The sequence below is a fragment of the Tyto alba genome, unplaced genomic scaffold, assembly GCF_018691265.1.
Source record: "Tyto alba isolate M040663 unplaced genomic scaffold, T.alba_DEE_v4.0 Super-Scaffold_13, whole genome shotgun sequence".
NCBI classification, from domain to species: Eukaryota; Metazoa; Chordata; class Aves; order Strigiformes; family Tytonidae; genus Tyto; species Tyto alba.
Genome location: NW_024881275.1, coordinates 11,951,436 through 11,978,842, shown reverse-complemented (window position 1 = coordinate 11,978,842; position 27,407 = coordinate 11,951,436). Strand labels below are relative to the sequence as shown.

At 35.3% G+C, this 27,407-nt stretch overlaps 1 protein-coding gene across 1 annotated transcript in view; it reads right to left on the bottom strand.

The window, feature by feature from the left end:
* SHOC1 (shortage in chiasmata 1) overlaps nucleotides 1-22,743 on the bottom strand; it is a 53,888-nt gene extending 31,145 nt beyond the window's left edge. The window contains 11 exon segments of the mRNA XM_033001555.2: nucleotides 219-461; nucleotides 1,446-1,540; nucleotides 2,388-2,517; nucleotides 5,619-5,726; nucleotides 7,065-7,221; nucleotides 7,918-8,020; nucleotides 9,664-9,826; nucleotides 12,136-12,323; nucleotides 18,242-18,323; nucleotides 18,920-19,049; nucleotides 22,699-22,743. Of these exon segments, the coding sequence (XP_032857446.2) occupies nucleotides 219-461; nucleotides 1,446-1,540; nucleotides 2,388-2,517; nucleotides 5,619-5,726; nucleotides 7,065-7,221; nucleotides 7,918-8,020; nucleotides 9,664-9,826; nucleotides 12,136-12,323; nucleotides 18,242-18,323; nucleotides 18,920-19,049; nucleotides 22,699-22,743 (1,444 nt within the window).
* Between the last annotated feature and the right edge of the window lie 4,664 nt (nucleotides 22,744-27,407).

Below are 27,407 nucleotides of genomic sequence, written 5' to 3'. Positions count from 1 at the left end.
GTAGTTAAATACTTTTATTCCTACAGTTTGTTCTAAGTTTGTGAAAGTACATCTTAACTGTAGTAGTGTTGCTACTTCATATTGCTATAAAACATTTTGTTCTTGAGAATAAATCTTCCATTTCCTTCCTTCTTAGAGGTATGTGTCACTGTGGGTTTCTCTGTTAAAGTACCTATTTTTGCCTATCTATCGATTTTTTTAAAAAAGAAGATACTTACTTTCTAACTGATATGATGTAATCTGTGTGAATGTTTCTACTTCTGTAGGAAGCAAACTGTTTGCATTACTGGCATCCATATTTAATTGCTCCAAAGTTTCTATGGAGACTGGATTTAAACCCAAATGAAGCCACCAGCCCTCCTCTAGTGAGCTAGGCATTGGTGCTTCTACCCCAACTTGCAGCATTTCCTTCAGTTCTGCAAGCGAATAAGGCTGATATGCAAGTTTAACAGTCTGATGCTCTACAAAAAAACATAAATCAACATATAATATGAATAATCTAGAAACATGAAAACAGAATGCCATTTTGGAAATTAAAGCTCCCAAGTACTGATGACCTACTACGTATATCCATTGTTTAAACTTCCATTTGTAACTCAGTGTCCATTAATAGACTTAAGAGCAAAGCGTTTAGTTTTATCAGGGCAAGTGTGTCTTTTACTTACTGAGTGTACGATTAAGGGGGAATTAAATTTTTTTCAGATCTAATCATGTGTAGCTGCATTACTGAAGTTACAAATGATCTTGTTCATCATGCTTACAAAGAATTAACATAATCCTTACCTGACCAAAAAATTAACTTAAATAGTAATGAGCCTACCATACATTATTTTCAACTATAAATGAATGCACAAATGAATTAGACAACATAACAAGTCAATATACATAACTTAATCTGAGACTTGTAAAATGAAGGCAAATAAAATGAAAGAATAGTGCTAATGAATATTCTGGTGCTGTCAGAAATAACCTGCAACTTATTTTGGTTTTGTGTATTTTGCTTTCTAACATGAACTCTGCTCTTGTCAAGTTATTATTTTCCATTAACAGTACTTTTCTATTGATTGATACATATTTTGAAACCTTATTTAAGGAAAAATAGCACACAGAAATGAGTTCAACAGATTACTAAATTTCAATTACTACAGTTAATGAATATATTTAGTAGTAGTGTGCTAAACATTTTCATAATGAAATAAAACTCTTCATTCAAATTACCTCCATAGAAGGATACATGACATACCAATGTTGCCATATGGTAAACTTTTTATATGTACTAAAAGAATCAGACAATCCAAACTTGAGGGTTACATTAATTGGATAATATTCAGTGGCTCAAAAGCTGTGCTCTGTAACATAACTTTATCTTTTTTGCTGCATTTTCTACATGTACATGGAACTCTTCAACATCAATTACAATTTGATCATCAATTAGGAATCCTTACCAACAAACAAAAGAGAGCTCATATTATCCCGATACTTCTCTGATTGCCATACGAAATATTCTAGGTATTCCCTAGAGCGCTCTGTAGTCAAAATACTAAGAACATAAAACAAGATTTGGAGGTATGAAGTTTAACATCATTATCTGATGAATTTTGATTTATACAAAACTAACTTTTAGAAATCTACTTTCTCTATAAATTTTCAGTTCATTTATTCACTCATTCATTAAATTTTCTTCTTGCTTGTGTAGAGGATCATTTAACATAACACCACAATGAACATGAAGGAGTGAGAGGAGCCATCAAGGTTGGCTCATGAAGTAAAGAGGCACTGAAAGAGAACTCTATCTAGATTGTAGCTCCCTCCTGACAAGGATATTTAAATTCTTTGTTTGTATGCAAGAAAGATAGCAAGGCAAAAAGAGCTAGTCTTGCAAACAAGGTAAGAAAGGAAGGATGAAGCAGTCCTGATCCTATGTCAGCAAGAAAAAGCTTAAATTCCATTGTTGTGGGATATCCCCAAAACACAGACAATACTTTCTTCCTGTATCTCTTCTGGACATTTTGTAGGTCATAGCTGCTCAACATGTGTGCTTGCCATATATATAAATATATGCATATACACACATACATACTTGCTATATATACAAATATTTACTGTTGTCTACTCCAAAAAGAAGATTGGATTTTCAGGCTATTAAGAGCTCCAGGAGAAAGAGGTCTACAGTAGCAACTGTTACTTCCTTTTTAAAGCCCCCATGAAAAGCCACAGATATCATGCATTCTGTTCACACTTTCATGCAAAATACAAAATATATGCAGCTGTCTCAAAGAAAACAACTACCAATTCACAAATAGTCTAAAGCTATTTTTGCACTAATTTTGAGGATTTATGATTTAGAGGATTTATGACAGGATTTATTACTACATAGTTTTAGTTACCTGTTACCAGAAGGAAGAATAGGCTCTTCTTGAAGTCCTGTGCACAGAAAATTAACCCATGATCTTTCTTGTCTGCATGGAGGAGTTAAAGGTACTTCCATTTTGTCTTTCAGATATGGAACACATTTAGCTAGAAATTGCATAAAGCACCATGCAAAACAAAAATAAGTCTAAATCACAAAGGTCCTTTTGAATGAAACATACATACTTAGAAATTTTACACTAGTAAAGTTTTGGATTAAAATACAAGATAGTTTCATGGGACAATTCACTATTTAAACAATAAAACACAAGTACTTCACATTTAATTTCCAGACAGTTTGGGGATAATAATGTGTAGATCACATTCCTTTACTCATTCTGTAATGTAGTTCTGGCTACATACTCTTCCCATGTAAGATGATTATTATGATTAAATGACCAGGTACTATGGCTGAGGTTTTAAGTGTTCATAAAGTGTTAATCTCTGTTGGCCTTTTTAGATAGTTTCCACATAACTGAAGTTAATTAGATGGGAGAGAGACTTCAGACAATACCGTAGTGGCTGTAGCATTCAGCTGAATGGACTCAGGAACTTCAGAAACAGACAGGATCTTAAGGACAAAATTACTCTTTTAAGCAGAATTAGTACTTGTAATTTCTATGGATGACCACCGAAATGAATTACATCACCAATTTTTTTAAAGCAGTATGCAAACAAACCTGGCCTGTTAAAAGTCCCCTGTAAGTCACTTTTCACATCCTCTTTTTTTTTGCCAATCATATTAAAATGTGGACATTTTAATGGATTATTGCTTTTTATTCAAATCTAATAAGGAATTTGAAACTTCAGTGATTTTGGTGTCATTACATAAAAATTGGTGATTTACACTGTTGCCCTGGCATTCATGTCTCTGGTACTCTTCTAATAATATTTCTCATAAGCTTCACCAGAAAGTAGAGGTCACAAAAAACACAGTTCCTCCATGCTCTGTGAAAAGTAACAGCAAGAAAAATAAGTGCCTCCATGAGGAAAAATGTGTAACAAATTCCCTATTCATTCCAACCAGCAGTTAGCAGCTGCAATCACTGTACACACGTTGTTTGGCCAACTGGTACACAGCAGGCTATGAATCAGCCACCTGCCCAACTGCTTACAGCTGCTCCTTGTCCAACCTAACAAGCAGATTGTACAGCAGGGAGGGCAGGAAGGATAAAGGACAATGTCAGAAAGCCAGAGAATGTACAGTACACATTGGGGGAAAAAAAAAAAAAAAAAGGTAGGAAATAAAAGTAATCACAAAAGAAAGAAACAGACTTCCAATTAGTATAACTTCTTTCCCATTTGCTTAGAACACGAAAAGCTCAGTGGATTTCTGCTGTGAACTTCAGCTCATAAACTTTTTTTGTGGTGAGAAACAACTTTAGCATTTTTCTTTGAACTGGACAGGAGTTGATCTCAGGATAGCAAAAATTCCTGGCATATTGAAAAAGAACAATTATATCTCTTTGAGTAATACTTTTCTTATTTGTTCTCATCTGGTTATTTTTGCCTTTGAAACTGGAACATTTTGACCAGCTACATTAATTAAACACTGCCTATGCTCAGGGTGCCATTCCCCTTCTCAGAGCTTTAATGACTGAGTGAATTGTCTTGTCCCTTAACCCCTTTATCAATAAACAATCCCCATAGCTAGCAGGAAAGGAAGGGAAACAATTAAATATTCACAGAAAATGCCTTTATTTTATGACTGTTTCTTCTCTGAGTTCAAGCAAACATATTTCACTTCTGGTAACCCATAAATAGCAAAATGAATTATAAGGAGAAGACTAGAGGGTATATCTGCTGAAATTTGACACCTGATATAGGAACTTCCATTAGCAAACATTGTCTTAGCACTGCATATATAGGCTTGCAGGTCTATATCCTACAGATCTGAGTATACCCTAAAAAAAAAAAAAAAAAAAAAGACATAGAAACTGTCTGTGATCCAATGATTGAATCTTGCCTGATTCAATGGCAGAGCTAAGCCAGAAAACTGGCAATAAAGATTAATGTCATCACCTCCTTTTAAAAGCAGTTGTTATTACTGTATAGAAGAGGAGGGTCCCAAATTGCTCAGATCACCTAAGCTCCGCCTGCTTATTGTAAGCTTTAGAAGTAAAAAGCAGTCAGATAGCTCACTAGATTTAGATCACAGTTAATCATATTAGGCAGCAGACTTCAGATGGAAGCTATCTTCAGATGGAAACTAAGTTTAACTTTGTCTCGGTGGGATGCCATATGGTGGGTTTGCCTTAAGCTTTTATATAAGACACTTTTTACTGATATGATTACTCCTACCAAAAGCCCACTGCAATACAATATCAAGAGTGTGATATTATTAGCCTGAAGGGGACAACCATCAATTCAATTTAATAAGATGTGAAAACAGTAGAGCTGGCAAGAATATTAATTATTCTAAGGGGTTACACCTGGAACCTGAAGAAATTTTAACTGATGTTGGATAGTTAGTCTGAACAGTCAGACACCAAACCTCTTGGGCATTGGTATGTGTTATAACCAGCATATGCCTGACTGAGATTTCAAGATATTAAAGGTGGGTATGTATAAAGGATTTCCTGATGCCAGTGTAGGAGAAGCCCGGAATCAATGCACACATTATCAAATATCCAACACTTCCATTTTTTTTCTGTGGAAAACAGCTCTGGTGACTACATGACTTAGTTCCTTGATCACACAGCGTTACTGAACCATTTGCAAACCAAAATGTCTGCAGAGGAGTTCTGAACCTCTAGAAATTATAAACTCAGCACTTCTCTCTGGATTGTCCTCCATCACACTCTTTTGAAAGCATTTGCTTAATTAAACTTTAAAATTTGCTTAAACAAACTTTAAACTGTGCTCTTTGCCACCAATTTGCCTTAACTTTCTTTTGCCCTCTCTGGGTAGATAGGATGTTCGATAAAAAATATCTAAAAAGCCAAGCAAGTGCAAAAGTTAGACACTACTTGCAGCCAAAAGCAACATGAAGGAACTTTAAAGTTGGTTGTGTTTCAGATTCAAAACTCTTGAAAGGAGTATGGCAGTTCTACCTGCATATGGTGCAGGTACAAAATAGTAGATTACACAAAGCAAACATTCTTCTCTTATATCTATATGGTGCATGTATTCCCAAGAACAGAATATGGGGACAATCACTTGAACAACTTATTTTAGTATCAACCCTTGATTTATGTAGGTCTTCCTACCTGGCTCACAGCACTCCAACATACTTCTGGCATTACCGGAGCAAACCTCTTGAGGCATGGGGCAGTACTTGGAAATTTCTATTTTGTATGTAATTTCTGCTTTGAGATCTGAAAACAGATTTTTAAAAGTTCCATAAATGAGCCATTTATTCCTTTTTCCAGTCAAAACATCTTTTTTTCTTTCAGTCTTTTTATTGAATCTCCATAATGTATCATTATGAAAAATTACAGTTATACTTAGTAACCCCAAATGTCGTAGCTGAGCAGAGCAGTGCTCTGCTTCATCCCTTAAAGGTGCCAGAAAAAGAATACAATATCACGTAGTCACTATCTGACTATTCAAAGTTTTTATGACTACAGTGACATGATTTCTGGAACAAGTAGGCAGCCTAAATGTAGTTTATCAGGAGAAGTGTAAATTCTCTTGTTACTAAAAAGGACTAAAACGAACAAAAAAGAATAGTAGGTTGAAGTCTATTTAAAAAATCCTCAAGCCTTTGCAGTGGAGGTTGGGTCATTCAGCTTGGAGCATGGCATGTAGGTTCTGATGTACTAAATGTATCAGAGGAATGCACGTGAAACTTCCTTAGTCAAAAATACAGTTTTAAAAGTTATGTTCATATCTTCAGTAAGAGACTGGATTGCTCCAAACTGCTGCCCTATCAGAAACAGAATTCTGCACAGAGCCTCCACACTCAGAAGCATGAATCTTGCTTCTTTGAGCTGTTTCCTGTCCACCAAATAAGAGTTTTTCCTCACTTGTTTGCCAAAACCAACGGAAACTGTTTTTTTTTTAATCAAAATAAAAACTTTTCAGACATCATCTTTTTCTTTTAACTATACAAAATACTGTCATAGATACCAATCCAATAGCCAATAACTATCTTAAAAGTTGTACTTATCTGTAGTATAAAGGCTTTTAGTAATTTTTCTTAAATTTCTTTAAAGAGATTACTACTGTAATTTAAAATATTCCTGTTATCCATGGAAAGATTTAACCTTTTATTTTACTCAAAATCTGCTTTCATGTTTGCAACTACAATGTAATACAAGCAATTTTTATGGTATGACTGTACTGCATATAACCCTCTTACAGATGTCTCTGAAAGTAAAATTAATTACAGGTAAGAAAACATAACACTATATTATTGTATTCATTGTAGACTGGGTATTATGAATCATGTTACATTTGTTTCCAAGATTATAACACAACCATGGATTGAATCAAATAGCAAATAGTTCATTTCTCCTTGGCTGCTTTAGGAGACATTTCTAATACTCAGAAATTTGGGTATAGCACAGTTCACAGTCTCATACAGAGAAATTCTCATTTGATAGCCTATCACGTAATTCATAAGTGAATTGAATATAAAAGAGCTAGATTACACTAAATCTGTGCAAATGAAAGGAAAATCAGGTCAAGCATTTAAGAAAATCAACCCTCACCTTCTTTGATCATCTCTTTGTATATCTCTTCAACAGCCATAGTTTCAGGAGATAAATTTAACAACTCTTTCAGTTCCAAGTATGATGGAATCTTAACAGAATCTGATCTGCCATTGCTGGGTTTGCAGAATTCTAACGCAACAGGTAACATGAAATACTGAAAAATATTAATCACAACAGAATGGTAAGTAAATTTCCTTTGATGTTACTGTACAGGCAAAGCTTTTTCAAACTCTTGAAAAGCTTAGTTCTAAATCAAAGAGCTTTTAAGAAAGAAGTCATATGTCTCTTACACAGCATACACAAAAATTTGCCCAATACAGAGAAAAAAAAAATAGCATTACAGTATTTCAAATTGAGTCAGTAGACTTTAGAGAGTGGACCTGAACTTACAGTTCCTGATCAAGTAAAATCCCCATTTATTTAATTGGAAGCTTGATTTTTAGAATTTTTAAAAATGGATAAAAGATTTGATTTGACTTCTTTTTAAAAAAAAAGACAGGCTGGCCCCCCAAAATCTCAGAACATGTATTGGAACATTCTCTTTCCTATGCACATGTCATGGCTTGCTGTTCTAGTTCACTTTTATTCTGACTATAACAGTACCTACAGAAAACTGCCAACACATCAGGTCTCAGGAGAAACAGCTGATTAGAGTGAGATTCCAAACCACAGCATCCAACAATTGAAAAAACACAAATAAACCCAGTGTTTTCTAATTTTGGAAATGTGAAGGCTACAAATATTTGGCAAGTATGAAAAGAATTCAGTAAAATCACTTGCAGATGAACATACACACATAACATAAAGCAATAATTAATATAGTATTTAGTAAGAAACAACATGATTATACCTCTTCATCTTTTACAGAAATGGTACAGAAGTTCTCTTTAATCCCCTGCAATTCTTTTTTAGTCTCTTCCATCACCATTTCATTTTGGAAAGTCAAACATTCCCTTTAAAATATCATAAAATAAAGTAAGTGGCTTGTTTGTATTACTTCATATCAAAGACTGGAAGTCTTAGCAGTGGCTTTGATAGCCACATATGTGGCAAAAGTTATTTTTATTAAGAAAAACTTAAATTGTTCATCATCTCAACCTATAAGACCTGTCATGTGAAAATGCTTTCTTCAAAAGCTGTAGACCTTTGCAGATATTCTTCTAATATCAAGTTTTTCTGCTACATACAACATTTCTGTAATCTATAATATTGACATTATTTATATTTTGTCACCTTTCATTTCTATTTCCAGGAATGACTGCACCAAAGAAGGCAGATGTGTCCACTATTAATTAAAATGAAAACTAGAATTATGTTCCCTGATTTAACTGACAAACTTTAAAATGCCAAGAAGTAAAACTCAGGAGTGAGGCTACTACTTGCCTTGTAAAGCAAGGATACAAGCAGAACAGGGATGAATATTTTTAAAGTATAAAGAAAATATTTCATCAGGCTTTCCCCTGATGGCCATTAACAGGCATTAAATCTATGAATTTTAGGTGGATAGCTTTCTCATCAGTCCCTGACAACACTGTTTTCCTGGAGGAATACTTTAGACTGAAGAGTATAAATTGTCCCACACCTAGCTTTGGGATGCTCATTGAGTTTTAAGTAGAAGTCTGTCTAGTTGTCTCTTTGTTTAAATGCATCTCCCTGTGTGTTCCACTGGGAGATCTGGACTCCCAGTTTGAGAAGACTGGTGGTTTTGCTAGTGAACTGTGGATTGGCAGGTCAGAGCTATTTCTGTAAAGGTTCACATTAGCATTTTTTTATTCCTGTGACTAGTATTTCTGAAAGTCACTGCAGAATTTGGATTGTGTTCTCTTCACTAGATATTTACAATACTCACACATGCACATAGTCTTATATCCAAGACTCATTGCAAGATCAGAGGTCATGTTTGAAAAAACAGGCAAACAATCCCACACCTCCCTGCTGTTACTATATAGACACAGTTAAATCACTTAAAATCTGCTTTGCCTCGTTTGTGAATCATGTAAAGCTACCTAGTGGAAAAGAAGCTATACAAGTCATCTGGACATGGAGTAAACCACCACAAAATTTAGCTAGACTTCATGACTGCGTGTATACAGATGAATATATTTACAAAATACTAGGCACATTCTGAATATAACTTATACCTGATATAACAGTTTGTTCAAATTCCTGACATAAGACATCATTCAATTAAATTCAATCAACCTAGCAATAAGAAAGTGAGCAAAAATGTAAGAATAGTTAATATTTGAACTTGAAGAAATACAGTTCAGCAGGATAAGAGCATGGATTTACTGACAGCATGACTGAGAGGAAAGAAAGAAGGAGCATGGAAATGTGTATAATTCTGGCCCAACCAAATTCAGTGTTTACTGATAGGGAATTGGTCAGTCTGAGGGAGGACCAGGTCACTTAAAGATGGAAATTTTTTCAGCATTCCAAAACAAAAATCCTGAGCACATTTCACACTTACAGAATGTAAAAATGACAATTTCATTTATCCAGTTTTCTTAAATAATGCAATACAAGATGTTACAATGTTTATGGCATTACACACAGACTATTATTTGTTTAGTATTATAGAATAATTTGTAGATACCTGAAAAAGTTCTCTTCTGTTAAATTCCGTCCTTCAGAATCTGAAAGGGGATCTTTCACTAAAAAAAAATGTAGCCTGCTCAGAAGTACAGATGAAGTAGGCAGCTTTTTACGAAAATTTTCAAGATTGTCAGTAAAAACAAGTTCTTCTTCAATACATAAATCTGAAGAAAATAAGAAAAAATACATTAACAAACAATAACACAATAAGAATTATCAGAAAAAAAGAATTGTTGAGCAACTGTTGGAATGCTACCAATGTCAGCAAAACAGTAACTACTTTTTACTTTAAATAGTTTAGGATTTTCAAACTTTAAATGCAACAAAGGCTAGACTCCCTGTAGTTCATGTGATAAGCTTTGGTTTTCTTTTGTTTTTTCTTTTGTTTTATATAACACCTGTAAAAAAGAAAAGCTACTTTCTTTTCATTCCCTTGCTTGTATTGTAAAGTATGATAAAGGAACTTTTGAATGAGATTTTGGCTGAGAAACTTAGTTCACTGTAATTTTTAATGTAGAAATTAGGCAGTCTCTCCATAAACATCTGAATCTGAATGTGGATTCTCTAATTCTGAAGAAAAAGAAAATTTTCTGAAGAAAAACAAAACATGAAGACAAAAAATATATGTTACAAATTATTATAGCTTCAAGAAAGTTGACATTATGGACATTCATTTCTTTTGAATTTAGACTACTACTGTCCATGAGACAGAACTGATGCAGTAATCAGAACTCTAGTTGATGCAATCCTTTATATTTGCAATATAAAATACACGTATTATACATATATAATACATGTAGAAGGGAAAAGGAAGTTCTTTGTTCATCTTCTTTAATTTTTACTAATGTGGAAGCCTCCTCATTCCTACACCCCCCCTTCACTCCCTGGATGAACTTCCCATTTGTAATAACTCTTCTTTCCTTCCTAGTGGCTTGAAATTATAGATACTGATTATGTTTCCCCCAAACTGTTTTATGTTGCTAACACAAACAGGTCCCCATAAAGAAATTCACCAATTAAAAAATACATTCCTCATTATAAAATGCCTCTGCTTAATGAGATGAACAGTTCAGGAGAGGCTACTAAAGCTTCTAGTAGCCTATAAAGCTTAAAGTACCTCCAATAAATAATTGACATATTTTCTGATATGATTTACAAGATCCCTGATCTATTCTTATTCCTGTTCTTCAGTCAACCAGGAAAACTAAGTAGGAAGCACCTCAATATTCAGGCAAATAGTGGTTGCAAAATTAGGTGCTAAAATCAATCAGAAGATAAAGACGGCTTCAATGACATAAACTTAATCATGTTGTCCTCAAATAATATCTCATTTAATTTTTGTTAATTCAATTACAGCAGGATAACTCCTAATATCCTAACAGTAAATTGGTCAAATGAAGCACATTTTTCCCCCTTGATTTGCATTTATTATCCCAATTTAGCTATAGCTTTAATTATTTTTTATTATATTAATTAGTATTTTATCTTTTTATTATACGTGATTCAAGTACTTAAAGTGTATGAAAAAAAGAGTTTTTACAATTAACCTCATTATTCTAATATGATTCAAATATTTTAATTAGTGCATTTCTTTGTTAATTTTAACATTTTAACCTGTTACTCCCCACCTCAGGAAAGCATGCACATGTAAGTATGCACTTAGGCATTTACTTAAGTGCCCTCCTGAAGTCACATACCTAACTGCTTTCCTAATACACAATTTGACAACTGGAAATATAGGCAGAGTTTGAAATTCACAAATGCCAGTGTTTGAAATGCATCAAAACTAAAATGAGTTGTCACTCTGCGGTTTTAGGAAGTACAGTCCCACATTTTTTAATATGCTTATTTTTCAGAATTGTAACTTGAACACAGTATCATCACTTGCTCCGATTCAGTAATTTCTGATCATTAAAGCACTTAAGAAAAGAATTTTAATAGCCTTAAGCATGTGCTCAAGTGCTTTATCAGTCAGGGAGTAAATACTCTGTCCATGTCTGAATGGGAGTTTCACTGCCAGTGCTACCATGTGCTAGTGCAAAGCTAGTGCTGTTCAGGGTAATGGTGCAATTTGAACAGTCTTCATCCCAGCAAAACAGAAACTGCTTACTTCTTTCCTTCCTTGACATGGTAAAAGAACATGCCACAAGGATCTAATTTTATTGAGGTACAAAGGATCATTAACATTTTGATCAGTGCCTGATAAGATCTACTTACTGTGATACTTTTTATCACCTGCCATGTATTTGATCAGCCCGAAGCTTCTTTTGTCTTATATCTATATTGAACTGTTAAAAAAAGCCCTGCTTCCCCAGGGAGTAAATCTTTCTTAAATGGTTATGACTTCTGCAATTGCAAAGGCTGTGATCACCCAAATGATCTCTTCACTGTCTATGGGTCATGCACAAAAAATTATGGAAGTTAACAAGCTGACTCCATAAAAAGTCAGAAAACAGTGAATTAAACACTTTACCTTGCCATTCTTCTTTAAATTCAGTGGCATAGTCAATCTTCAAATATTTTTCCTGAGTGGATTTTTCCTTAAAAACATTCTTCCAAAGTAAAGGTTCTTCTGTGTTAGTCTGAGAGCAGGGATTTGAACTTGGAATGACTTCTATTAAACCATTACCAATATAGAACTCTACAGAGGAGACAGGTTTCCTAAAAAGCAGGAAAAAAAATCTGATACTGAAGCTGTTACAAACACACCATCATAATTTCCCTGATTCTCAATGAATCGGTGTCACTCAAAAAGATACTCTTAAGAACTTCAGTAATCCCAATATTCACTGAAGAAGATCAGAAACTACAGAGTTGTTACTACTACTCACTAGATCCACGGTCAAACTGCATGTTTATTTCTTCTCCACGAAAAAGCCCTTTAGGTTTATCCCCAGCATTAAATTGAACAGAAGGATGATGGCTGGAAAAAAAGCATCAAACCTACTGATCTCATAACATTTATGACAAAAATTTGCTGCTGAGTTAAATGTATAGCTGTGTTTCAAAAATCATGCAGAAATTGCAAGTAACTACAATAGAGAAAAGACAGGATAAATGAAGAAACAAAACCACTTCATTTTCCTGTCAGTTTTCATACTAATCTTAATACTTCTATTATTTGTCAGGAAAAAACCCCATAACTGTTTGCCTAATAAATAGCAAAACCATTTGACTACAGACAAAAAAAAAAAATCATAGTCCTGAGCTAATTATGCATCTGGACAAAATATTTACAATTGCTAATTAAAATATGGTTGTGTTAATGCTATGTTATCCATATAAATTTATAAATTGACTGGAACAATAGTCTGACTTTGACTGATTAGTGCCGACTTTTGTGAAGATCCCAAATTTTCTGTTCATCTACACTTATTGAACTTAATATTCTGATTTCAGACAACTGATTTCTCAACTGTTCATCCTATCGATTTATTCAGTTTTTAAGTAATCATTTGCCTTACACAGTCTTACTATTTGCTATCCATCTGGAGGTAAATCTCCTAAATGGTACCAGTATATGAGTGCACCTCTGAATATCAGAATAGACCTCCATGTTTAGGCATCAATAGTGATGAATCTCTACTAGACATCTTAAAAAAAAATCAGCTATTTTACAATATTTTTGAGTATAGCTCAAAAATTAATTTTGAAACTACAAGTAGTATAGTTCACAAGCAATAACTATGCAGTATTGATAATAATTAACATCCAAACTTTAACATGGCGTAAGCCTTTGAAAATCCATGAACCTTAGAACACTGTGCCAAGTCACATGTGGGTCAACTTTACTGAAATCAATGGGCTTCCCTATAGTTTTATAGATAGATCATGCCTAAGTGAGTTGCTGATTTGAGACTATATGGGTCAGCCTTTTCCAGAGTCAAGCCTTTAGTAAGACTATTCTGGGAAACAGTAAATATTTTAAATGACAGACCACTCTAAGTATGGAAACATATGTTCAAGTCATATAGCCATGCTTGTACAGTGTTTTGAACACAGAAGGCACTACATTAGATTTAATGTATTTAGGTTCAATTAGGTCTTTACAATATGAAGTAAAACTTTCAGCAGTATCTTTGAAATACAGACAGTTGAGTCCCATCATCAAAATAAGCATGGCAATTAAGTGCATGTACTAAAGCTACTAAGGGGGTTTATTCAATTAAGTCATTTCATGGTTTCTAGGAATTATAGACTCACTTCCTTATCTTCTTTCCTGCCAGGTGTCTTCTCACCCCTGCCTAGGCAGTCTATGTCTCCTCAGTGTTTTTCTCCCACTCATTTCTTGTCCTCTCTTTGTTTCTCAGCCTCTCCAATGAGATAATAGACTCCCTGGCACTTTGAACCAGTTTTTAGTAAAGTATCAGTCTACTGACCTCTTTGAGCAGTCATTCACACTTACACTCCCCACTGGCTTATATGAAGAACAAAAAAATTACAAGCCCCAAAAGCCCAAGTTGACAAGCTTAAATCAAAATATCACCTCTCTTAATCTAGTTATCTAAATTTTTAGATACACAGAAAAGCATAAAAAAATCTACACAAAGTCCATATTTACTAGCAAAAACTTGTGCTTGCTGTTAAAACAGAACAAAGTCATCTTCTGATCAGACTCTTAGAACAGAATGTATTGAATCTTATGATAAACAATCCAAAGACACTGAACTGAATTATGACCATATTACATATCAGTGTATGTGGGACACACTTTTATAATTACTATGCCAAGCCATATGTAAGCCCAGAAACTTTTAACTAGACAGTTATATTTTTTTTTCTACAACTCCAGGATTACAGTTCTGCTGTGCACCATACCCAGCAGTGAACAATGAACTCCAGAAAAAATGCATATTGGTTTAAATTAAAACAGCTGAACATTTTAGTGCTTGTTTCTAGCCAGTTTTGAAAAGATTATAACATCTTGCTTATTTCCTGTACTCTGTCATTTTGACTATTAGAAAGAAATCAGTTTTACCTGTAAATTTACTTGTCATGCTATTCACTCCCTGCTCTTTACTAACACTAAATCTACTGAAAAACATTTACCATAAGTCAAGTTTTAAATATCAAAAATAGACCACCTACCATATTTACTGTTAATTCCTTTGCAAATACATGGCAGTATATTACATCCTCCACCAGGAAGACTGATAATGACTTGTGATGAATTCTGTGTATTAATACTGCTTATTCCTGCTCACAGGGGAACCACTATCCTAAAATATCTGAGTTTCTTAGATGCTCTTTATTTACTCTAAACACAATGCAAAGCACTTGCAGAACCTGAAGCACAAACACATCCTTTTCTCCTAAATTTAATTCCTTGCTCCTTATTTCCTAGTCTCACTCCAATTAATTTTTCACTGGTGCACAGGCTTAGCCCACTTCATTTTAAAATACATTAAGTGAAATAGTTTCGCATTTTGGGGAGTCTAATGCATGCACCGATTCCCTCAGCTTTATCAAGATGTTATGACTCACTTAAGTGTTAAAACAGGTAAAAGTAAACACTGTTTGGTCTAATAAACTCCTTCATTCTTGGCATTTAATATCCCTTGAGATGACATCTGACTCTTGAATTGCTCACTGTTTATATCTAAACCACACTGTGTCTTTATAACAACTTCTTCAGTAATTTCTTTTCCTCTTACTGTTATTAGTCTAGACAATATCTTGGGTGATATCTTCAAGTGGGTTTTGCAGCATCCTCATAACATTTATAGCTCTCTGAAGATGCAAAGATGGTTATATTACACATAATAGTAATTTTTTTCTGATGATGCAGAATGTAATTTCAACTGTACTTCAGTGCAGCTTTTGGCATTAATCTAAACCTATAGTTCAAGTGCATTATAAGGCAGAATCATTTCAGATGCAATTAATTATCTTTTCATCATAAAATCCTGAAGTCTATATAGCTTTCTTTAAAAATGCAGTGGTGTACTGGTTACACTAATAGATGCTGAACTGAATTAAAACCTGCAAATATAACTAAATATTTCCAGTTCACAGGATCACAGAATCACAAAATGGTAGATGTTGGAAGGAACCTAGAAGTTATCTAGTCCAACTCCTGTTAAGCTACTTAAATGCAAGTCTCCAAAATAACATTTCCAGGTTTGTTTTAGCAACCTAAAGAAGTAATTACATTTTTTAACTTTGATTTTGGTAGTTCTGTAGCACAATAAAATTTCTGCATCTTTGCAAAACTGTTCTTTTCTTTAATATTATATAAATTTTTAAATTTTCCATTTTTTGTGTTCAGCAGTTAAAACCATCCCAACTTTCATATAATGTGCATTTTTAATAACCCATATGTTAGGGAAGAGTTAGGTCTTCAGGTCCAAACTTTTAAAAGTACTCAGACATGTCTTCATGTAGTACTGCAAGTTTGAGGACAAGATGCAAAGGAAGACCTATACAGCTAAAAGTTAGCCACTTCAACACCTGTTATCTGAACCCTAAAGAGACAAGAAATGACAAGAGGAGAAAGGCTTTCAGCCACAGAGTGCATTTCCCATCAACCCAAGAGAGGAATGCAAGCATCACAAGGAAACCCATTCAATTCTCCTACAAAGCCTTAAAAAATGTATATCTGACTATTGTGTTCAGAAGCTAAGGACTAGTGCTATGGATCCAAGGGACCAAAACTTGAGAACATTTTCCTGTTATTTTTTACTTTTCTTTTTCAAAAAATAAAAGGGGAAGTTGTATTAAAAATCCCTATCAAAATAATATTTAAAGTTACAAAGCAAGTCACTGAAATGTTAGAAAGATTTTAATTGGATTTTGACCCCATTTAAAAACTGACACTATGTTATGCACTCCTGCATACTGTGTTTGGTAAATCTGTGATCAAAAACAATTTTTCTTTTCAAATCTTCTGGTTGACGGAGTAATGAAAATTGTTCTATGTTATTATTTTCACTATTGATCATATGGCTGGAGGCCATTTAACAAAACCCATGTTGAATACAAATACATTATCCTGGATATTTCTAATAGCATTGTGAGAAAAACAGCAAATGAACTCATTAATATTCACAAGATTCCCATAAAAATGCTATTATTATAATCTACATTCTCTAGAACAAAACCAAGGTACTCGTGCTGGGTGCTATCAAACTCCTAGTCTTTCAAATTATTTGGCATTTTTCCATGTTGAAGCATTAGTACTCTCCCATTCAGCTTCAGTTATGAGCACTTATCTTCTTCAGGTCCGCCAGAAAATAAGAGCAGCACATTCAGTGGATAACTACAGAGTTTTTGGTTCAAATGACTTGCCCAAAATTACACAGGAGTTTTGACAAAGCCAAAACCAGAATCAGTTCCCCTGGCAGCAATTGACTTTCTTAGTCAAGCTCCAGGAATTACATAATACTAGGAAAATACAATCTCTGCAGAGTCTATTATGATTATTAACTAATGACTGAAGAATTACACAGAACACCAAGAGAGTTAACTGTCATTTTAAATGAAGGGTAAATATTTTTTCCCCCAGAAAACTTCCCATTATGTGCTTTTTATTTTAATTTTCTTCTGCAGTAACTGTTTTCCTGAAGAACTATGCACTTCCTTTTCATGCAGTACCACTTCTACAGGAAAAGTATCTCTCCATTGCTACAACAGAGGCCAAATTTCACAGCCAGCCACATAATTCTCTGCACAGCCTCAATCCACTCTAGGAGTATGATAATTTCTGTACCATGAATGAGCAGAGAGTTAGGCTGAAAAAATAGTATGTAGCAATGCAATTAAAGACTGTATGATAGTGAAATCACAGAAGAGTGCCACTGTAAGCTACTGGCAACCCTGGTGCTGGCATTTTCTGTACATGATTACTTAATTCTCCCACTACAATTTTTCTTCACAACCATTTTTTAATGCAGATTTGAAGATAACATAGATTTTAGACGGGACTGTAAAAGCACAAATGAAATTTCTCTATTTCTTTCATACTAATGATTGTTTGAGAGCAGAAATACACACAATTTACTGGTTTTACAGAACCATATTTTTTTTTTCTTTTCTTATGTATGCTGTAAAGGCTGTGTTGCAAACGGTTTTTAAAATGAACTCTATCTCAGCGTTCATTTGATACATTTGACTTTATATATATATAATAAATACATCTGTCTTCAATTGCATCAGAGAAATTTTGACTTTTTATAGCTGCCTTTTAAACCTTCTCAAAGACTTATAAATACCATTTTTTGAATAGATTCATTACAGTTATGAGAGAGAACTCCTAGAGAGGGAGGGCGCAAAAATGTCCTCATGGTTTATTTTCATGTTCATGCACAGATTTCAGAGATTTTCTCTAATGTCATAAATAGATCACAAAACCATTGCAAAAATGAGATAAAGAAGCAGAGAACTCCATAAAAACACAATACTACTTTTAGTGAAGAAGCCATCTTTAAGCTATCTGCTGCAGCATATAGCTCCACTGCACTGTACACTTGCTACTGTCAGAAAACATTTCCATATTCTGTTATCATCATTAGCATATGATTCACAAAGCACCTGAATGATATCAAAGGAATCATATATGGTTTTAATTTAAGATTACTGACTTTTCCAGGAAATCCTCCACAGACAAACTATTCTTCCATTGATCCAATACTGAAATAGTAATCATGTTCTGCGTTGAAGTAACTGAGACAAAAAGAGAATAAAAGAATCACATAGAAAATATTAAAATGAATTTTTATTTTTATGTATTGATCAAACCATTGCGGAGGCTAATCAAACTTTACACAAGATGTACAGAAGAAACAATGTTTTTGGTTCCCATTAGCAAGAGTAAATGCAAATACACCAGAAAGATGCAAGTACTTTTATACGTAACTTTACTTCTATGTTTGGAAACCCCCATTCTTTCCTGCATCTCAAAATCCTAGCATCATCTTTCAAACCTCTCCCAAATAATCAGATTTAGAATTCTACTTCTCTCTGATCATTACTATTCTTCCATAACCACATGTCCAGGCAGAATGTTTTCCAGAGGGTTCTACAATCTAATCAAATATCACCCTCATTTATGGTGCCAGACACAAATAAATATCCATTACCCATTTGTTTCTACTTAGGCAATGAACATGTTCTACCTGCAAGAGCTATATGAACTGACATACTGCTACCTCCGGAAATAATTAGTATTTTAACCAGACTTATCATATTATGCACAAAGATAAGCTTTTCCTTTAATCCACAGTACATCTAAACTAAAATTTAAGGACTATATAACCTACTTCTAGTCCATGGCTTCCTATACTTATCATCAGCAAAGAGTCCAGTGAGATGATACTTTTCATCCTGATGTAAACAGGGAGGAAAGCAAAGTGATAATCTCCAGATGGAAAACTTCTGCCTTGCCATGCTCTGCACAAAAAAAGACTTGTGATAAAATCATGAGACACAGTTCCATTCTTCTTTTTGTGCACTACCTTGTCAAACAGTCTCACCGTTTTCAAGTGTTTTCTACTAGAACATGGTATTTTGTATTTAAGCTTCATTTTTTTGCAAAACTGACACTGTCCAAACTAAGAGAAGATACTAACATTTACCTGACTTGATATTTAACTTTTAATCTATACTTCTGGATATACAAAACTGCACATATGCCTAGCTACACTTACCTAAACTTTGTGTGTGCGATTACAAGCGCTTGTTTTAACACCTGCATTTGTCTCCTGAACTGGTATGTATATAAACCTTCCAGAAACAATTTTAAATCATTCCTACTATTCCTGTTTTAAGTGCTTGTAATATTCTAAAGCCTCTCAGCTTTTATGTGCCTTTATGAGCTAACAAAAGCCCCTTATAAATCCTTTTATCTTCAGTAAAAACAACAGGGGAGCATGGTAGTAATCAACTGAATTCTAGAATTACATTGCCACTGTGGCAACTTCAGTGACTCTTCACTGAAGACTACCTTCAATAAACTATTTAACAGTTCTTTTGTCACAAAAGCCCACATATAGTGCCGTATAAATAGCACAGAACCACAGAATAAGTAGTAAATTTAGGAAGCAGAGAAAAAAAAGATTCTTACACAGGGGTTTGGTTTTAACAAGTTCATAGGTTAGAAAGAAGTTGTCCTAAAAAAATTGGGGGTATAAAAGGCATATTGGAAAAGGCAACTAGCTATAGAAATGTGGGAGAACATAATGAATTAGTCTAGAAACTTCTCTCTAGTTCTAAGTCCATCACCTGACTTCAGCTCTGTTGCTTCAGGCCCTAGAAATGTCCACCCATTTCAGCATATATTATCAAGCCAGCTATAGCTTGTACTGTTAGACATCTCAGGAGACAAATTAGAAATAGTTTACTGACTTGGATTGATACCAGAACAACAGAGCTGTTGGTGCACTTTTCAAACCTTCCTGTACAGGGAGAGAGCAAATGGAAAAAACCAACCAACCAACCAACCAACAATAACCAAACCAAACCAACCAACCAACCAAACAAACAAACAAACACAAAAAAAACCACAACCAAAACCCAACAAACCAGCCAACCAAAACCACAAAAACATCAAACCGAAACAAACAAACTGTAGCAGGATGTCTGGGAAGAAGGACTGAGAGTGCTGTACAGCTAGTGAATGATGAGGACATCTTGACCCTGATTGGCCAGAAGCCTTGGTAGCAGCAAAAAGGAATGTAGAAAAATCAAGATAAGGATGCTGAGCTTTGTCTGAAGAAAACATGCAAGGCTACGATAACGGAAAACATCTAGCTGTTTCTTAAACAATGGAAAGTTTTTTGCCTTGAGCTAAAAGTGTGTAAGATGTTGTGCTTGTGCTTGTAAGATTTAATTAACCAATAGGCTTAGCATAGCAGTAACTAACTTGTAGCCAATGAATTGTCTGATGTATTATGGACAGAGGGTAATGACCAATCAAATGTTGACAAGTATTGTTAGAGACTGTATAACTGTAGAAGAGTTGTTGACAATAAACGACTGTGGCAATGACTTCGGCCATGACTTTGACTTTGGCCTTGATTTCAATTCTGAACTCTCGACTTCTTGTTTACATCCATCCAGAGTCCTGTCTCTCAATCACCATCAACAAACAAAGCCAAAACCAAAACAACTAACCAAACAAAAAAACCCTAAGACATGGGAAGTGATGTTGAACAAACATTGTCACTTCTCTGAAAGGTCACCATTACAGATCCTCTTTCCATTTCAGTTTAATCCTTTATGGGATTGTTACAATTCTGTAAATGCCATTTAATTTTAACAAAAAAGGCAAAACCTACTGCCATCATAGCATCTTTTCTTTAGAAGGCTTTTGCAAAACACTGATAAAGACCATACTGATCCAATGCACTTCTTCTTGCCTAAATCAAAGCATGATGTTTCTTGAGTTATCTTATCCTTTACAAATTCTGAACAAAGAAGGCAGAAACAGACAACCACAGGCAACTGGACCTAGGTCTTCTATGTGTTACTGGCCATATATCAGTTTAAGTAATCCGTATTGAAGTTACTTCTGAAACAACTGCATTTATCATAAAATAAAGTACAGCTAGTGAAGTTCCTGGTAGAGATCATAGTAACAGAAAGAACTGATGGTAACTACTCTTCATTAAAATAAGCTATAAGGACTGTGACATAACAGATCTCAAAGTACTCTTAGGTTACAGAGGAACGACCTGCTGGAGTTTAAGTAGAAACCACTGAAAAAGTGAAGATAAGCAGTTGTATGACAGAGATCAGAAAGAAATTTTCAACACCAGTATGTAGCTTTACTGAGGCTAACTTTAGCTTAACAGCTAAAATTGCTTTCAATCACTGATGTCTGTAAAGTGGAACAAATACATTCTAGGTCTATAATCACAGACAATGGCTTTAAAACATGAAAATTGTGCATTTTACAGAACATTTTAATTTGTTCTAAGCATACAGTTTAAGCTGAAATAGTTCATTTTACAAAGGCTGCTAATGCATAGCTTTTCTTGCCTTTCTCAAGTATATAAAAGTGCTTTTAAAGGCCATTACTAATGGTTATGACATTTAATAAATGCATATTTACCCCTGTTTCTCAAGGAAATGTAAAGGGCACTGCAAATTTCTCTTCTAACTGAAAGATATGTGCATTTTTATAGTTTCATAGCCAGTTTATAACATGAATGTTGAACTTCTGAGATGACTTTGTAATCACACCTACAATACTCTGTATCATGAGGAATCTACCTCGTATGTCTTTAATGACTGAAAAGTCTCCTTTCTTTGATGATATGTTTATACTGGGCAGCTGGAAAAACTGTATCTAGGGTTGAGAAAAATGCATAACAAGCACATTAAGAACAGGATTCCACATCCAGCTGAACAAAGCACCACTCTGCTGTATAAGTTTTTTATTTGGCTCGTAGCTTTTCTTTGAAAATATACATAAGTAAAATCTCAATTATGTAAGACAGTGTGCTTTAGTGACAAAATGTTGGTAACATCGCATACATGTAGACAGGAAGGAAAACAAGAATTCATAAGGTTTCTATGTCTTAATTGATCAATAACTATAAAGCCAAAATACTCATTGTAGGTGTGAAAAAACATCTGTTCTCCATTTTTTTAATCTAAACCATTATAAAAACTCTTCCTGCCACCAGCACGGAATACAAGTTTGTGTATCACTATCCCAATATATATTAAAGTAGCTAGAAAATGGGATTAATTCTCAAAAAGGGTAATTAATTGAATTTTATGCATTAGAAGGCAAAGTACACTCTCCAAATAAAACTCTAAGCAGGAAATGGGCTATAAAACACACTTGTAAGTGCAACAAACAATAGAAAAAATTGATGCTTTTTATTTTAGGCAAAATTGTACTTTAATTTTGTATTAAAAGAACCTGTAATCACTTCACTATGCTATCCCAGCAAGTACAGTACAATAACCTCACTGAAACAGAATTCCTAATAAAATAGTTCTCTATATGTTTTTTTAATGTGCACTCAATCTCTTCTTCAGTTACTGCCATATTTCTTTCAAAATATTAAGAGAAATAATAAAACTATACCTCATATAAATAGTCCATTGAGTGATACTTTAAAGCTGCAAACATCCTGTTTTATGATGTTTTCAACACTTTGTCTAAAAGATATACAGAATATGGATTAATGAAAAACTTCCTATATCATGAAAAATTTTGAAATTAAGGTTCAACAACAATAACTTCCTAATTTCTGCTAGTACATGCACTTTGAACTGAATTTCCTCTAGAAGAAGGCAATGCAAATCATTCAGTATTCTTCCTTCAGAAGACTACGGACTATGAACACTTGATTTTTATTCAAAGGAACTGGACTTTTGAGTTTTTTTAGCTATGTCTCTTGCTGTTTGTTTCACAGAAAACCTTTCAAACCATTAAGTGACTGTAAACAACACAAATTACCTCCCCTAAGAAATAATTTTGAGAAATGAATGGATTCAATTATTTTTTATGGATTCTAAATTAGCTTTGAAAAATAGTAGTTCATCTGTCTACACTATTAACTTTTCACTGCTTCATGTATTTATGAGAGGACTTTCTTTCTCTCCTTCAGTTTTACAAGGCAAAAGGTGACTGAGTAGGTTGGTTGTGAGCAAGAGGTCCCGCTGGAACACCAAGTCTCTAAATTAGTTGGGATGGGAACCATGAGTGAGATTAAAACTGTACAATGATAGACATATGGCATGAGTGCAGAACAGGACATTGTTGCTCAAGTATGCATAGGATAAGAGAATACTTGCTCTTAATTGAAATTAGATAGGAGAGTCAAGACTAAAGTAAGATAATTCTATCCAAAAAGTGTATGATTATGTAAATGAAATGTAACCAGCATGAACTGTAGGGCCATAAGGGAAACTCGTGACAGAAGGCTGTCTTCATATACATACCAGTATGTATCAGTAAAATGGTATTAAGCTAGAAATTACCTACATAAGTGTTGGGAATATAAAATTTGGGTATGGATGTAACAGAATTGGGACCAAATTGGAATAAGTAAATAGGGGCTGGTTGCTTACTTGAGAGGAGTCTGGGCAGAGAAATGAAGTGCAGGGGGGGTAAAAAGGTAGGTTCAGGAAAGTAGAAGAAACAAGGAATAAGGCATAAAATCAGATGGGGAACAAAGTATAGGGGAATAAAAGTATACATCCTTCTGATGGAAGGAGTGTGGGTAGCTAGAAGACACTGCTGAACCCGACCAGTGGGCCAAAATCACTGGGGATGCTAAGGAAAACTCTTCAGACAACCTGCTGTATCCTCCATCAAGTCTGTGTCCAACAGACTTGATGTGTGAGGGTGAAGCAAGAAGGAATGTGTTGTAAGGAGGGAAAGATTTGTACCTTAATTTTAAGTGCAGGAGAATATGGGATAGAACTGCAACTTACTGGTACTTATGTGTATCAGTAAGATTTCTTTATAGAAATAAAACCATGCATTCATACAAGTACTAAGTAATAGAATTGCAAGTATTACTCGCAGTTATATAATTGTGAATTAATATAGTGAATAGTAGTTAACTGCTTAGTAGCCACTAAGGTACTACTAGTTTCTTAAGGGTGTGTCATTTAATCAGTAAACATCAAAACCATCTTAATGGGGTATGTTTCAACTTTCCAATTCCAAATGGGAAGGGTGGGACGTAGAAATACTAGTCTGTGAGGATACAGGTATATCCAAGCATACCTAAAGTTTTTTAAGGAGAAACAATATAACCGCCGAAGGACATGGCCCCGTTTCATTCAACTCCAGGCAACACCGCTCTAAGCGAGATATGCAGCATGCTGACAGCATCACATGTTTTTAAATCCGCAGTTTTCAAAATCGGTGAAGAACTGGCAGTGGCTAAACGGCGACGGATGATGGAAACGGAGAGCAACAAAGACAAACTAATCTGGCGCTAAGCATCGCCCCAGGACCGCCCGGCTCGCCCGCCTTTACCTCAGGGAGACAGCACCTCCGCCGCCACCGCCCCGCCCCGCCCTCCGCCCGCGCGGCAGCACAACGCGTGCCTCTGATTGGCTGCCACCCCTGCCACTCTTGGAGCCCGCGGCCGCGCGGCCGGCGGAGGGCTCCCTCCTTCCCGCCCTCAGGGGCCCAGGCGCTGAGCTGCGCGGGGCCGGTGGCTGAGGGCAGCGGCTGCGTGTTCGCTGTGGGTCCCGGCCATGGCTCTGGGCGTCCCGGGGCAGCCGCGTTACCTCAGGGAAGGGGACTATGAACTCGGAGCTGCTGCGGGGCAGTCCGGGGAAGGGCCGTTGACGCTGACCGGGGGTATTGCGTTATTCTTAAATACAGCAGTCTTGCCTTTACAGGGAGCACTTCGAAGGGGTCAGAATTAGATGTCCCCTAATCTGTATATGAAAGAAAGATTATCAGGAGGAGCAGACTGGAAAATTTATATGATCTTCAAAGCAGTGCTGAAAATACTCTTAAAGTAGTAAATGCAATTAGGTAACTAATCTGTCCACCGGTAGCACCTTGTAGGGGAGAAGAAGATAAAGAAATAGAGAAGCTTAGTTTTTAAAGTGATTGTATCTAAAACTTCTACTAACCTGCTGCCAGATACCTTGGGAACAGAAATAGAATCAGGCCAGAATTTAATACCCAGAAATGCTTGTGCTTCATAGGCTCAGCAAGTGTATGAAATGTCAGTTTCTACAAAGAGCTATCAAGGTAGGGGAAAAGACACTTTTTTTTTTTTTCTTTTTTTTCTTTTAATTGGCTACCTAAATTGCTCCCACAGCCCTCAGGCTGCTGTCTGTTGAACAAATTATTGTGTTTCTCAGCAGGCAATTTAGCATAAAATTTCTGCAGTGGTCCAGGCTCTGACTAATCCCTGAACTGACAGAAATTTCAAGACTAGTTGTGAGAATGTTCCCTCCTCTCCCCCAGGCTTTACACACTTTCTAGCTGCAACTAGGCTGCAGATCCAGTTCTGCTTGCTGGAATGGCACGTTCTTACTATGATTAGCACCACAAAGTCATTAAAATGCATATCCTTACCTCCTCCTTTTACCTTAGAAGTGGATACCCACAGAGGATGCATCAGAAGTGAAGAAATCTTTGGTAGTGCTGCACAGGTGCATTCAGGCTGTTGCTACAATAGTCTTGCGAGTCTGGCAAATGTGGCTTCTCCGGGAACTCTTTGCAGGTTGAGTCCCAGATGAAGATAGATTTGTGTGGGGAAAATAAAAGTCACACTTTTCACTCTGATTTTAAGAGCTCCATTAGCTTTTATGCATCCCCGTGAGTGAAAAACTTAAGCATACGGACAGATGCTGGCTTTATTGATACGAAGTACTATTTTTTTTTTTTTTTTTTTTAACTGAGAGCATGAGTTTAGCCCAGAATTACCATAGAGTTTTACTAAGCACAGGCATATTGAAAATGTTTCCCAGAAGGTTGTTCCTATTAAAACTGCAAATGCCAATACTTTATTGTTACCTCAGTATTTATTTCTATTCTGCTCTCTAAGAAGTAAAAGATGAATTGTTGGGCCAAGTAGTCATATCACACAAAACACAGGAACTTCCAATTAAAGTATTTCAGAATCACTCCTCTCCCAGTTGGAATATAGAGAAATGCATGTTTCTACCCCAAAACAGGAAACAAAATAACAGTGTATTATGGGTAATTGAACATGATGTTACAGCAGAGAAATGCCCCCCAATAGCAAAGCCTTTGAAGTACCTGGAAAGGTAAAAATAATGGCAACCACTGGAGCAGATCAAGTACCTTATGCAGCTACTCCAAGAAACAATTCAGTAATACATACTGTGATTAAGGGGATAGAGGTAACCTATGAAGATTATGATATCTCCAGTTTTATTTCATCAGATTTAAGAGTTAATGGGGGTAAACATTCTGCAAAAGAAAATTGGAAGCAATTCATAGTTACCTTCATGACTCCTTTCCTCAGATATATCTGTAGATCTGGATGTCTCTGCATGCAACTTTTAAACAGATGCATGGAGACTGTATGGCTGATAAAAAGTGGTAAGTGGTATATACTAGATATATTACTGCTGTTATGACTAAGATAATGAACGAAAGAAGCCTTTCCAGCTCACTACCTGAACCCAGGCAAAGCCTTCTTCCATGCAGGATGACAGTGGGAACGATGAGAAATCTTCGGGGAGCTTTGATACTCCACGGGCAAGCACATATTTTCCTCATAAGACTGCATGCTGCATCTTAGTTGGATTTCTTGAGCAAAGCTGAGAATCTTATGGATGAGAGTAGCATGAGTGTAAGTTAGCACTGTATTGGGGTAAGGATTGTGGGGAGACATGAGATGAAATTTGTCAGGTTCTCATCCTCACGTTTTACAATGGGGCTGCTCTTTCGAATTGCCAGAAATGATGATGAAATGTTTGGTTTTAGCACTGACCAGTGCTATGGGATCTGCTGCTGTGCTGTTTCCTCAGCTTCCATAAAATTTATCACTGACCTCCAGACTTTCTGAGAATACATTGGAGAGTTGAGCACAAGATTACTGTGAACACAGTCATAATCTTGACTATGTCTTATTACTCTTTAGAAAATAGTCTATTGTGAGTTGGATCACAGCTGGTCCAATTCCACTTAACAGAGTGTAAGTGGCACCAACTCATGTTAACCGAGAATTTGGTCCTGTGTATTTTTTATGCCTCTTTTTTTTTTTTTTTTTTTTCTCATTTCATTTTGTGTTAGTCATAGAAATCAGAACTGAATGTAAAATACCACTAAGTCAAGAAAGGAAT